This window comes from Equus caballus, chromosome 5 (assembly GCF_041296265.1).
Source record: "Equus caballus isolate H_3958 breed thoroughbred chromosome 5, TB-T2T, whole genome shotgun sequence".
NCBI lineage: Eukaryota > Metazoa > Chordata > Mammalia > Perissodactyla > Equidae > Equus > Equus caballus.
The window spans coordinates 59,110,374-59,125,196 of record NC_091688.1 but is presented as its reverse complement, the minus strand read 5'-3'; the positions used below and the strand labels follow the sequence as shown (position 1 = coordinate 59,125,196).

At 37.1% G+C, this 14,823-nt stretch overlaps 2 protein-coding genes across 4 annotated transcripts in view; one reads left to right on the top strand and one right to left on the bottom strand.

Moving 5' to 3' along the window:
* The first annotated feature begins 783 nt into the window (after nt 1–783).
* On the top strand, nt 784–5,540 carry TSHB (thyroid stimulating hormone subunit beta). Of its 2 annotated transcripts, XM_014739995.3 has the most exons (3): nt 784–836; nt 4,580–4,742; nt 5,203–5,540. In XM_014739995.3, the coding sequence occupies exons 2-3, from the start codon at nt 4,581–4,583 to the stop codon at nt 5,455–5,457; spliced, it is 417 nt and encodes a 138-aa protein (XP_014595481.1). In that variant the 5' UTR covers nt 784–836; nt 4,580; the 3' UTR covers nt 5,458–5,540. The 2 variants fall into 2 exon arrangements, with proteins under 2 accessions (XP_014595481.1, NP_001075960.1); NM_001082491.1 differs by lacking the exon at nt 784–836 and having other exon boundaries at nt 4,579–4,742; nt 5,203–5,478.
* Nucleotides 5,541–12,070: 6,530 nt separating this feature from the next.
* Nucleotides 12,071–14,823, bottom strand: part of TSPAN2 (tetraspanin 2) — a 43,803-nt gene continuing 41,050 nt past the window's right edge. For both annotated transcript variants that reach the window (XM_023641373.2, XM_070267183.1), the window contains one exon: nt 12,071–14,522. In XM_023641373.2, the coding sequence (XP_023497141.1) occupies nt 14,457–14,522 (66 nt within the window). In that variant the 3' untranslated portion in view covers nt 12,071–14,456. The remainder of the gene's footprint in view (nt 14,523–14,823) is intronic.

Below are 14,823 nucleotides of genomic sequence, written 5' to 3'. Positions count from 1 at the left end.
ACTATCATTTATTAAGCCCTTATTATCTTCTAGACACTGTGTTAAGTGCTTTACATAAACACTGACATTGCCTTTAAATAGGTAATGAGGCTGAGGAGAGCTCTACCAAGCCAATGTCATGCAACTAGTAAATGACAGAGCCAGGATTTGATCTCAGATCCGTTTGACAACCTGTCAGATTTGGCCATTTATCTAAATGACTATTATTTCACACATGTAGATTTTATTTATTATTTTTTAAGTCCAAAGAAAAAACAGTAAAATATTTTGAACTAATTAAGAACTTTTTGGTTTTAATTAGCAACACATATGCCAGTTGCCCTGGATTTCCATAAAGAAGTGGCCTCTGCTTTGTAAATGAGCAATAATTTTATGTATCTCTAAATGAGCATTTAGGTAAAATTTGGGGCACTAAAGCCCCAAATAAATTTTCATTCCCGAGACTGACTTAGATGATGTTAAGGGTTTTTTGTTTTGTTTTTCTCCTTCTATGTATAGCCTTTGTCAATATTTATGTTTAAATATTTATGTTTAATAAATATTGACAAAGGATATATTTAAAAGGGTAATTTTATTTTGAAATAGGAGAGAGGAAAATTCATGCTGAAATAATGTCAGAGTTTCCAGAGGAAGATGTTGTGAAATTGTTTGTCTAAACACGTTTTATTTGAGGTTCAGTATGAATTTTCAGTAGATGTTTTTCAGATAAGAAAGCAGTAATTCAAACGCAATTATATAAACAAGAAGATCAGAGAGGAATTATCCCGAAGGGTATAAAATGAACAAGAGCGTTTAGTCTGGGTCATTACAGCATCAGCTCACCAATGCAAAGTAAGGTAGGTGTCTGCACTGAGAAAGCTTTGTGAAATGAAATGTTCTTATTCTAATTTTTTTTTATTTTCACCACTTTAGCATTTATTAAAAAATGGCAAATGCTGAATGATAATTTACTTCAATGGATTTTTAAAATTTTAATTATTGCTCCAAAATTGTTCAATGGTGAGTGAAGGTGAGTGAACTACAAAACGGAAGGATAAGAAAAAATTCCATTGACTTAAAGGAAGAGGAACAACTGGTCAATTTCCTAATAAAGGCTGATTGATATTCATGGCCTTCTCTTCCCATTTACATTTATATTTAAATATTTTTATCAATTGAATAATCTGTGTATTAAATCCTGTCAACTACAAATGACTGTCTTTGATGATAATATACTTCTGGGAAAACGTAGAGTAAGTTCAGTTTTGAGTACCTGCAGGGATAATTTACTCTGTATTATTTTAGTTATTGAACAGCTAAACCTCATTGGATAGTGTCCAATGCACACACCTGCCTCATAGTACATTTTGCTCTCTAGAAAAATATATTGCTTTCGTGAAGTTCCTGGATTGTTCATAGGGTAGGCAGTTGATTCTTCTCACAGTATAGAAAGGGATTTGGAGAGAAAAGATTGGCAAAGGAAATTGGCAGAGAAGAGAGAAATGTGTTTATAAGAATGAAGGCAGTGAGAGCAAAAAGAATAAGGAAAAATGTTTGAAGTCTAAACATATATGGTCATGCCACTAAAAAAGGCGTCTCTCATTATTTGGAGACTGAAATCATGCCTTCTGTGTTCAGGTGCTCAACAAATCATTTATGATGATTTTAAAAGAGGCAGTTAGGTTGCAGAGATGAGAATCCAAGTGACAATAAAGGAGGAGTTGGGGCAGATCATATAGGGAGGTGTTAACCGGCAGTGATTTATGTGGTGTTACATTGTTACGTATTCTTTCTTCTGTAGCATTCCAAGTACTTCATGTGTATATTTTAGTCTTTTTATGATTTTAGGAAGGAGCATATGGCAAAATGAACGCACAAAGATATTAAATTGCTCAGTTACCCAACTTCAATGAAACCTGGAAGTAGAATTCTAACTCACTAACTCTTGGATCAGGGATCTGGCACTAATTTACCACATAGAATCACAGAGTATCTGTGTTGAAAAGACTTTCCTGATCCTCTTCTGGTTCTAAGATTTCCTTTTATAGATGAGAAAATTGACATCCGGAAAGATTCTGTGGGTGACGTTTTACTGTTTGCAATAAAGGAGAAAGAATAATCCTTACTTTATATACACAAAGTTATAGAACTACTGTTGCTGATAATTCAGCACTTTAAATTTTTGCTTTTGTTAGAGTTTTATACTTATAAGAGGAACTTTGAAAACATATAGAATGTCCATAATGAATATGACAATAATGGGTAAAAGTTCCAAAACAGTTATTCATCCTACAATTTAAAAAATGGTCAGGTGTACTTGTCTCTTTCTGTTTTGCAGGTGGGGAAATCAGGCCCAGACAGATTAAGTATCTCAGACAATTTCTCATAGATCTATGGGAGATCTTGAAATAGAATTCTGTTCCTTAACTCCAGGACCAATATTCTCACCACTAGGTCACCACACACCTATTTTATGTAGAATCGTAGAGCTAAAAGTTAAAATATGTGAAGTAAATTATTTCCTATGGCAAAAACTCAGTAGCTGGCTGGCTAGACAGGCAAGAACCATGTGATCATGACAGGTGAGTATTTTATATCATTTACTCAGTTGCTATTTTTAAGATCCTGCAGAGGATCCTATAAATCTGTAATGAAAATAATGAAACCAACTCTATACCATAGAGGGAACTCTCATTTGTGAAGCACTTGGGAAAACCAGACTCCATGAGCAAGGAATTCTTATATGTTCCCTCCCTTATTGAATTACCAAAAAACATCTAAGGAACGCTTGAATACGCAACATTTTATTTAAAAGAGTTCACTAGAAAACCGTTCTTAATGGGTTAGTTCACTTCCTTGTCTATGCAGAAGAAATCTTTGATAATTGTGGGTCTCACAGTCATAATTTGGACTCAGAGCACTGAGAACAATATACATTTTTATTACTAGTGTTCATGCTATCTTCTCCATTAGACTGTCAGCCCTCGAGACCAAGGACCACAGCTTATCCATTTTGTACCACTTGGTGCCTGGTTCAAATGCTCAGTATATGTTTACCTAATTTATCTGTCATTCTTATTTTAGGAATAGGAGACTGGTTGGAATTACTACTAATCTCTTGAAACTGACATTTAAAATAAATCTCTGGTATCATGTTAGATGTGGTTTTCTTTTTCTTGTAAGTTGATTGAAGACAAAGTTCTGGTTAACTGAGGCTGAGTCTGAAATTTCGGTTGATGGAGGTTTTAGTGTATGTAGTTTAAAGATGTTAATGGGATATAATTGATAGATTTGAGAAAATCTTGATACATTTTTGATGGTTGAGTAAAAATGTTTAGTGAATTATAATTTATTTAATAGGGCAAGCAAACAATTTTGTGTTCAAAGATAACACTAGTCCATTAAGATGTATATTTCCTTTTCTGACGATGATAATTGAGAAGGAAAAAAATCCAAGTATACCTAGTTAACTGTACAATATCTGTAAGATGAAAAAATCTTAATCTTTGAAGTGATCAACTTAGATCCAAAAGTCTGAAACTTGATTACCTTCTCTCAGTAGCAGAACTAAAATAAAGATGTCATAACATTATCCAGCTCATTACAATGTCCAATTGATATTGAACAAACTCTCCATCAGACAGGCTCTATTGAGATACATGTTTTCCTTGTGCCTGAGGCACAGTGGACACTCTGATGTCTTCCAGGCAGCCAAAACTTATTTCAATTTCCTGGCTAACCCACAATGGATCTGTCATCCTTGATAGTATTACACCCATTGTGTCAACCTGTATTTTTTGCTTCTATAATCTTTTTAAGACAATGAGTTCCATACATCTTCTGAGTAAAGTAATTTTTTATTTGTCCAACTCTACCTCTTTCAACCTTAAAGGGATATCCTAAGGGTTGAGAAAGGGGGTTTCTAGATTTCCGGGTTAGCTGCTTAGCACAAGTGGTAATTTTAGTCGATCTTTTCTGGACTTTCTCTAGCTTCATCTTGTCTTCCTTAACAAGCAATGGGTAGAAGTATGTGCAAGATTATTTGCATTGAGATGGTACTAAAGTTTGATTATGCATTTTCCTCATTTCTTTGCCCTTTCTGATTATAACCAGTTTGTTGGCCTTTTAAACTACTGAACCAATGTTTCCAAGAAACTACAGTTCTGAGAGAGCCCCTACTGAAGCCTAACTGTTAACTCACTTCTTATAATCAGAGGAGCAGGTAACTGGATTGTTTCCATTGAACGAATTATTTTACCCTTAGTTGACACCTATGTCTCTGTCACTTTTCTGTTGTGGTGCTTCAGGCTTACCATTTCACTGCCCAGAGGAGCTAAGTGGCACTTGCAAGCAGGACCTTCACGAAGTGAGCTCCTACACCAGGGGGTATGTGGATAATAGCCACATTTAAGTGTATAAAGGAAGGTTATTGAGAGTGTTAACTGTATAAAAACACCTAATATAGGATCTAGGACAAACTAGGCATTCAATAAATATATATGTGTGTGTGTGTGTATATGATTTATCTCTTTCCAAATTTCCCTTCTGACTGTCCTAGAGGATACATGTAATAGATAATTTAATTTTATCTTTGATTTAGCATGACTGCTATCTTCCTGATGTCCATGGTTTTTGGCCTTGCATGTGGGCAGACAATGTCTTTTTGTATTCCAACTGAGTACATGATGCATGTCGAAAGGAAAGAGTGTGCTTATTGCCTCACCATCAACACCACCATCTGTGCTGGATATTGTATGACACGGGTATGTAGTTCATCTCACTTCTTTTAGCTGTAAATTAGCTAAACCTAGACTTAGTCCATTTCTATTAAGAAAGGAAATGAGATAAATCACAACCTCATTTCCCAAACATAGAGTTTGGGAAACTCTACCTTAGAGGTAGAGTGCACAGGTTACAATATTACATGGATCTACTCAGCACAATGGGTAACAGATAATTTTATGACAGTTTTACTTCCAAAATGTATTTAAACCATATCTTGTTCCCATGATCAAGGATAAAAGAGAGGAGGGTGTCACTTTTTTCTCTATGGGATTCGGTGTGGATGTGCTGAGCTGGTAATGGGGAACGGGACTAAGGAATCCTTCCCCAGGCCTATTTGTGACAAAGGAGTGTAAGTGAATTAATTTTGATCTGTTTCTGTTATCTATACGTTTCCTAAAGTCCTATCACATTGTGCTCCTTTTTCTGTTCTTTCTTCAGGATATCAATGGCAAGCTGTTTCTTCCCAAATATGCTCTGTCCCAGGATGTTTGTACATATAGAGACTTCATGTACAAGACTGTAGAAATACCAGGATGCCCAGACCATGTTACTCCTTATTTCTCCTACCCTGTAGCTGTGAGCTGTAAGTGTGGCAAATGTAATACTGACTATAGTGACTGCATACATGAAGCCATCAAGGCAAACTACTGCACCAAACCTCAGAAGTCCTATGTGGTGGAATTTTCTATCTAACTTCAATAGTGATGTAATTTGCAATTTGGTTAAATGTGTTCACCTGGAATACAACTAATAAAATATCAACCTATTTCACAACACCTTATGTACATTTTGAGTATTGTTTCATCCATAACCATAGCCATACGTTAGAGAGAGCTTAGGGGCTTTAGAAGAAAAGATGAATGAAAGAGCTCATATGAAAGATGGTTTCCACACGAAAGGGCAGAATGCAGATAAAATGGAGAAGAGGGGCATGAAATACTAATGAAAGCCAGCCTTGAGCAAGCTCTCTTAACAGAGGATCATGAGGTTTGTCCTGACATAGACAGTGAATGTGTGAATGTTACAGAGTTGTAAGGAAAGGGTAGTGTGATCAGAAGCTGAAAGAACATATACCATCAGGGTACTGGCAACACCTCCTTCCAAAGGCTAGAAGCAGTACTGGAGTGGAGGTGGAGAGAAAGGAATATGTGAAGCCTGCAATATAGTATTTTATCCTCATCATTCAAATGCACAGGATAAAACTTCATCAAACCTCAGTAAACAGTATATTTTACTCTAAGAACTATTCTCTTTAATTTAATTACTCTGGTGGGCCAACTGACTTATGAAAGTTATACCCTGAAAGCCGAGAAAAGAGGCCACCGGTCATTTTACATGTGGAAGTCTAAATCCTTTGTAGTCTTTCAAGTAATAGGAGACACTTCATAGCATTTATACCAAAAGCATCTTGTGCTGTTTTGGCTTTTGAGGTCATGAAAAATTAGTATCATTATGAAAAATTTTAGGGATGGGAGAAAGCACTTTGGGATTCAATAGAATACCATCACCTTAGAGTCTAATCTAAACCGTCATCAATATTGAAATACTGTTTTCCAGTAAATGTGCTTGGTAAGCAGCTGTTTATTTTTCTTTTCCTTCCTTAGATACTCTTTCATGAGAGTTTGGTTTCAACAGATGCATAACGTGAGACAGACCTAGTGCCTTGCAGACTTGACCTCAAAAGGACAATTTATCCTGTATTTGTCCATTTCTCTCCATCCACTCTGCTACAAGCAGGGTGAAAATTCTGTATTTGTCCATTTCTCTCCATCCGCTCTGCTACAAGCAGGGCCAGTTGGCTTTTCTGTACCCCACAGTCACTGGTTGCATTCAGCTGGGCATCTTGTAAATGTCTGCATGCTGATAGTGCCTGGGGGGATGGTGAGGTGCTGTAGATGAATTCGGATCAAGCCCATGCTCTGCCAATGGGGAAGGAACAGTTGTACATTTACATCTATATTATTTTTACCTTAATATCTCATGTTGATATTAGCATGATCTCTAAATATTAATCTGAGGCTTTGGGTTCTCATTATCACTTGATAATATGGACACTTAAAGCTGCAGGATTATAACATCCCCTCTGAAGACTACTCAAATATAGATCTTTGATTAATGAGTAAAAAGTCTAATGTTCAAACCTAACTGGCACTAATCACATGTGACTTTCATGGAACGTGAAAAATATTTTCCAAGGACTTGAACTATAGGAAGACTGAGAGATTTAGGGAGTCCTCTTTTAAATAGTCCAGCTCAGAAGATATTATTTAATGGGCGTCCTCAACCTGCCGAGAGGAGAGTAGAACTGGACATGGGTGTGGTGGGCCCGTATCATCATGGAGCACAGAAGCCTAGAGAGGGTGCATCAGAGACAACTTGTTTCCTCACACAGAAGGCAATCCATTGGGAATAGACGCATATGTAAATTGTATTAAACTGTTCTTGAAAGTGGAGTTGTCCAAGACAAGGAATCCTAAAGAAGGAATTTAGGGATTGGAATGACCAACAATTTGCTTCAACTAGACCCAGAAACTTGGGTATATGGAAATGCTGTTATGGAGGGTATGGATGTTCTTTGGGTTTAAAAGAGGGAGAATGAATAGAGAGCTTAGAAGTGGAAAAGTGAAAAATCATTGCTTGTGTAGTAAGAGAAAGACAGAAACTTAGGAACACCTTCTGAAGTGGTCTTTAGACCTAAAGTTTAAAGGAGTCAGTTTTTGGCAGAGGAAGTTTGAGACTCTGTGCTTTAAAAAAAAAGTCCTCCTGGTTCTTCATGTGATTCTATAATATAAAGAGTTATTTCATAACCAAATGGATTTGGGATCAGTGCAGCAGCAGTGTCTGCTTGTCTAATGGCCAGACTCTGGGAGCAAGTGACTGTGCTGGGACGGGGGGGTATATCGGCAGGTAACAGCATGATGCTTCCTGATAATAGGACATTCAAGTAATAAAACTTCTCTTTTATGTAGGACACTGCCCCTCCCTCCCCCTTTTTGAGCAGCAAGTTTGAGAGCAATAAAAATTATTTTATCGAGGTGACTTCCACTCTAACTCTATTGTTCAATGTTCCCTTCTTCCCTACCCTCTCATCTCTCCTGGATAATTCCTACTTATCTTTTAAAAAGACTCTGTCTCACTTTCTCTCCTTCTGTTATCCTCCTTCCACCTGCTATTTTTGCCTGCCTAGCATCCATGTCCCTTCTTTGGGTAGCTGCACTTTGACTTTCCATTGGGGCTTCTCTCCACTCCTATTTTCAATTCAAATGGTTTGAGTGGGGCTGATGGAGGTGAGTGCCCTACTTAGGCTCAACCAAACCTGTCTGATTTAGTGATGGGCATGTGACCCAATCTCTTCCAATAGGAATCAGTCCCAGGGCTTTTATTGTAACTATTGGACAATGAGGAGTGCATGACCTATTGAGGTTCTTAAGCTGATAGAATGTGAGCCTAGAGCCACTGCTGGCCATCTTTGGCGTCTCCTGGAAACAGCCAACCTGAGAATTAAGCCAACCCAGAAGAGAGCAAGAGGAGTGAGAAGGGGAGAAAGACCTATTGATACCATTTGAGCCTAATTTGAAGCCAGCATCAACCCTTAAAGAAATCATAACTTTCCTTTTCTGCTTAAACTAGTTAGAGTTAGGTTTCTGACACTTGGAACTGAAAAGTACTGACTGATTTAACATAATTCCTACTAGTTTCAAAAGATGCTCCTGATCCCATTCCCCAATTCCTCCAGAACCTTGCTGTTCCCTCTTGTGTCTTCTCTTTCTTCCTCTTTATTGACTCTTTCTCCTCAGTATGAAGCATCCTTCAATCTCTCCTCATCTTAAAAAAAAATGTAAAAGCAACAACAAGCAAACAACCTCTCTTGACCCCGTGCAACCTTCTATTTATTTGCCCCTCTCTCCTTGAATTCTTATTCCAGGTTCTTTGTGAAAGAGCCCTATCTTAGTCTCTTCAGGCTGCTATAGCGAAATACCACAGACTGGGTAGCTTATAAACAACAGAAATCTGTTTCTCACAGCTCTGAACGCTGGGAAGTTCAAGATCATGGTGCCAGCATGGTTGTATTCTGGTGAGAGCCCCTTTCCTGGTTCACGGCCAGCTACTTCTTGTTGTGTCCTTGCTTGGTGAAAAGGACAAGGGATCTCTGTGGTGGGCTCTCTTTTATAAAAACGCTAGTCCAATTTATGAGGGCTCCACCCTCATGACCTAGGCGTGTCCCAAAGGCCCTTCCTCCTAATGCCATCACATTGGACATTAGGATTTCAATGCATTAATTTTAGGGGCACACAAATATTCAGACCACAGCAAGCCCCCTACACTATTTACTTCCTCACTTCTCATTCTCTTCTCAACCCACTATGATTCGACTTTCATTTCTATCTTCCCTTGAAACTGTTTTCAGTAAGGTTAACAATGACTTGCTAATGGTCCAATATACAGGACACTTTTTAGTCCTGATCTTTCTTGACCACTCTGCTTCCCTAGAGGGCCCCATGGAGGTCACATATCTAGATTCACAACATAATACATCCACGGCATTTATAATCAGTCCTAATGAGACTGAAGTCAATATGGTCTCCTTTCATGCCTTTTCTTTTTATCCTTCTCCTCTAAGATGACTCAAAATCTATGCTATGGTCTTTCGTAGGCAACAGTAATGTAGTTCAGGACTGTACTTGCTTCTGGGAATGCTTGGTGCTGTGGGAGTGAAGATTGTAAACCTTGTGAAAGCAGGGCTAGTGCTGTGATAATCTTGTGTATCCTATTGACCCTTTAGACACTGTTAAATGTAGATCATATGAGAAACTTGGGTTTGTATTAATTCAACCTTGGATGTCCTAACGAATTACACCCATTTCAGTAAAAGAGAGTTTAGATGGCAGCTGTTGAAGGAATGCAAGCCGCCAAGAGAGGCCCTCCTGTCTGAGATTAAGAAATGGATGGGGAGTAAAGAATTGTTTTGGGCTTTTAACTTACTAGAGTAGAGGATTCTAATTTTTTGAACTTTGATTTCTCACTGAGGTCTTAACATGTGAGGTGGCTCATACTGTTCGAATCTGGGCACTACTACGTTTATGTCGCAGATTGAGGAGCTGTAGTTCTAGTCCAGATTTCTTTCCTGAGCTGTAGGGCCATGTAGCCAGTGCCTGTTTATATTTCCTCTTGAATGTTTTGTAGTCATCTCTAACTTGCCTCGTCACTACAATCTGCTTTTCCTCCTGTGCGCCCCTATCTTCCAGCTGCCAAGAAACCTGAGAATGATTCTGGGTTCCTCTTTCCCTCAATTTCTCTTACATCTGTCTACTTCTTGGTAGGATTTCCAGTACATTATTTAGAAATCCTCATGACCCTGGCCTTTGTCCTCCAATCATTGTTCAGACTGAAGCTAAGTGATCTTTAAAATGTTCAAATTTGATTTTGTAACTCACTGTTTATAATTTTCCCAGTGACCTCTGCACAAAGATAAGACTACTCAGTACAGTGTAACAAGGCCTTCTATCTCCTCAGTTCTTGACATGCTTTCTTTGAATGTTTCCACGCTTCCTCTGTTTCAGGGTCTTCTTGCATATTGTTCCCTGGTAATCCTCTTTTCTTCTCTACCCCTATTACTTTTTACCTAGCTAATTTGTACAGGTTCTCCAGGATTCAGTTTAGATACAAAATTCAGGAAACCTCTCTCCCCTGACCATCCTCCCCAAGGTTGAGTGGGTCCGCTCCAGGTTAATGACTATCACAACACTCATCTCATGGTAATTACACCTGCCTGCTTTTCTCTACTCTAAGCTCGTTGAGGGCAGAGACTTGTTCATCTTAGCATATCATTATTCTTATAGTTTTTTCAAATGGACAAAATAGTAGCTCCAAAACTAAGTAAAAAACAGTTCTAATGTTAGAATGGGTTACATCTTAGAAGGCAGAGCAGACCCAGAGGAAAATATAGGGACTCTGGCTATGGCTATTGATATCAAGTCTTTGAATTAAAAAAGAATTGGGAAATATATCAAAAGCTATTCATTAATTCAACAAGTGAATGTGTTCCAACAGGTGTTTGGTATCATGCAGAAGTATTTCAGTTATGTATGATTATGCGTGTTTGATTTATAATTAAAAAAAAACTCTTTATAAACATAATTATAACCATGGGTATTATTCATTAGTTGCTAGGCGTGCTAAGCACTTGGTTGGTTATTTCTTTTAATTTAAATTTCTTCTATTTAAGGAAAACCATTATAAATTATACAGAAAAAACACAAATACTAAAACTTTGCAGAGGTTTCTGGCACATTCGCTAAAAACTTTTAAGAAATCGGTGTAGATTTTGCTTTGCAACATTCCAGACATAGCACTTCTATTCTTCATGTTTTCCATGCCCCCAGGAAATAGTCATCCAAACAGTGGGTTCCAAAAATCTATTTAGCCTTCGTTGTTATAATGAGGATACCACCAAAATGATTAATAACAACATTTTCCATCGGTGTAGTCTTTTTATCTTTCAAAGGATACCTATATACAATACCTTACAGGTACATTTTATAGGAAAAAATAGAGTTATATTGAAAACAAGTAGGAACTTTTTGTCCTTCTTAAAATACACCTTAACACAAATTTGATTTTGATGAGCCCAAACTAAGACAATGTAGTTAATTGGCTAGCTTCAAGGGCCCATGAGTGCTCCCTCCTAGGGGTGAGGAAAGTGGTTGCTGAAATTGAGGGGATGGTGGTCAATGGGGAGGGCAAGGGAACAGTGAATCAGGAAAGTTGAGGTGTACCTTCTGAATTCCCAATGGCTGCCCTCGGGGCCATGGAAACCACATTTTACCCATGACATGGAGGGTGCCTCTTCCTTTTAATATTTGATAAACTTACTTCAGAGTGGAAAATATGCTATCTCCTTCACTACTATCTTCCCACGAGCCTCATTCTCACCAAGCCAAAACTATTAGTGCTGCTCACAGGGGAAAGGAGAGCAACCATTGTTGATGACTGCATGGGGGACTACGCTGGACCCTGTGTCAGTGTGCAATTTTACAAATTGTACCATGGATAACAAATGAGCTATTCTGGGGAAGAGAGGTATAATTTGGGTGAAACAAAATTAACTGAAATATAACTCTATATAATGAAAGTCCTTAAGGTGTTGCTTTTAAGTCCAGTTCTCAATAGTAACATTATCAGAGGGTTATTGCTCTTGCCTTTTTTTCACCATATTGTTTGGGTTGACTGGTGGTCGGACATAGATAAGTTGAGAGAAGGTGTGTATAAAGATATAATAGGATTTTAAGATAAATCAAACAAACAATTCCAGTACATAGAAAATTTAATTTGAAATAAAATATTTCATCAAGAAGTTTTAATTCAGCGCCTTGGCACCAGATGCTTAAGAAAATGTTTTGGTCAGATCTCAGATTAGTTCAGGTAAACAGAAATAACCAAAAATTTATATATAGGTATGTGTGTGTATATATATATATATATACACACACATACCTATATATATACACACACATACCTATATGTATACATATATTCAAGTTACATATGTATATAGATTCAAGATATATATGGATTTAATATACATATAGATTCAAGATATATATAAATCTACTCTCACGCTGGGGTGAAATTCTCCAATTTTACTCATTGCACATATCTTGGAAAAATTACTCCCCAAAGGGGTACTTTAATCATATATGGAACAGATCTCTATTTTTCCACTTCTAACTATCATAGTCTTCTTTAAAGTTGTTAATTCAGGTATAAAATGAAACTCACTCTTGTTGAATTAGAGATGATTCCGAGCTGGAAGAAACCTGAGTATGCACTTGGGCCTGTTTCCTGTCTTCAGGCAGACAGATACACTAAAGCCGCCAAGAGAGATGGACAGTTTGTTTGTTGCAGTTATATTTTTCAATTACCAGGTACATGCATCTATTTCATGAAGTGATTGTCTTGGAATAACCTTTTCACTAGCTACAGAACACAGGAAAGTAGCCATGCACAATTAAATGTTTAGATTGCTTCCAATCTGACTTTTTGTCTGGAAAAGCTTCCTCCAAAGTTAGTAGCAGTAGCAAGCATGGCAGAAGGAAAAATGTGGTTCTCTATGGGAGGGAGGCTATTTCACATGGTTAAGTCTTTTCAGCAAAATGTTTTGTAAAAGTTTCTTGGGAGCACACAATTCCCTTTAGTGCATACCCAAAGACTTTTATTCTCATATGTGTACAAACTCACTTGGGGGTCTCCAAAGTCCTTTGTACTTTCACATTTTTTTTGGCTTTTTAAGATGTAATAAAAAAATCCGCCATGATTTACTAAAAGTACCAAATGTTAAAAATTGACAAATATGTCAATTTAGATCCTAAATTTGAGTTTACATACCTACAATGAAGCATCAAGACCATAAAAGAACATGAAAACTTTATTTTTATAGGGGACTTCACAGGAAGAACATACTTCTGTTGTGTGTGTCTACGTATTTTTGTTTCTGTAGCTTATCTCTGTTGTGTGCACGCAAGAAGGAGAAGGTTGTTTTATTCGTTTATTTTGGTTTGGCCAAGGATGCTCATGATAGAATATTTGAATTATGAAGAATTTTGTTTTATTTATTTTAAGTGGTGAAAACTGTAGTTCTTAATCTATGAAGAAGAATTCTCTAGGTCAATAAATAAGAAAAATACAAAAAATTAGGAAAATACGTAAACTCAAGTTATGAGGTATTTCAAAGATACAGTGCCAGTGAAAATTCTCTTTCCCACAATTTGCAACTGCCAGAGCTCTTGCTTTAGTCTTTTTATCCTTACATTTGGAGAAACACAGCCAAGTCTGAGATAAAAGCCCTTTTGTGGACGTGGAGGTTGCAGTAGTTCAGAGGAAAGTCAGAAAAGGAAAGTAATAAAGCAATATTTAAATGTCTTTATATAAGAACAAAAATATTTCTTTAAAAACTGTTAAAATACTTTTTTAAATCCTAAAAACACTCGCTTTTATAGGGCACATGATTGTCTGTGTGGCCACTGTTTCCAGAGGGAGGTTTCTTGTTTTTAAATAGTAGGAAAGTATGACATTCAAATTAGATTTTCCATGCTATATTTAGTTTTAGAGATGTGTTTAGTTCTAAAACTGTCATTTATTGTATTCTGGGGAGAGTATGTATATAAAAAAATCCCAGGAAACCCTTTCACCCAACTCAGACACAGTCAATTTTAACACCGCACCACGATCTCTCACTTCCTGTAGCTTATTGCTTCTGTTAACTAGAAATCCCCAAATTCTCTGTATCTAAATTGCCATGGCTAGAGTCTGAGAAAACGACCTGTTATCACTTTTTCTGAATAGCCAAGTTTTTAAAGTTTATCAAAGCTTTTTGATGTTTTTCTCAGAGTTCAATAGGTTGTTCTCTCACATTACAAGAATCAGGAATTCCCAGCAAGCAGACTTCATTATATATAATGCATATACCAGGAACACGCAGATCACACTTGATTAGGCTCCTAGTCAACATACACGGGCATTCACTCAAGGGGTAAACCAGTAATGAGCCAGACATACACACATGTGCAAATGTACAACCGACAGCAAATTATTTTAGATCCTACGTCCTCTGAATATTAAAAATGAGCCAGGAGGCAGCTCCTGTGACATTTGTAATGAAAACTCTAGATTGTAATTTTCATGGAGAAGTAGCTTCATATCACATCTCGTGAGTTTCGTATCGCACAGCAAAGGACCATGCTGAAGATCATGCCCAGGATCTGAAACACAAGGAGCCACCTGTTAATGATGTTCAAATGCTAACAACTGATAAAAAGGTCAGCAAACTGCTTGGGTATTTATCTAACTCACATTAGACAAATAACTCATTTGTCTCAAGTTAATGAATAATTATAACCAATAATTACTGGTTATAAATGGCATATCTGCTACTTAATTATAGGCTCATGGTTAAAGACTTCCATATTAACTCTGCTTAAAGTGCATTCCTATTTTATTTTTGTTAAAAAGTAATGCAGCTCTGCTTTAAGAAAAGGGCTCTATTTCTAGGTTAGAGAATAG

What these genes read in the sequence shown, in the direction of transcription:
- TSHB (XM_014739995.3), top strand. Translation starts at nt 4,581, where the DNA reads ATGACTGCTATCTTCCTGATGTCCATGGTTTTTGGCCTTGCATGTGGG. An exon ending in CTGGATATTGTATGACACGG is followed by an intron (nt 4,743 to 5,202) that starts GTATGTAGTTCA and finishes TTCTTTCTTCAG; the next exon opens with GATATCAATGGCAAGCTGTT.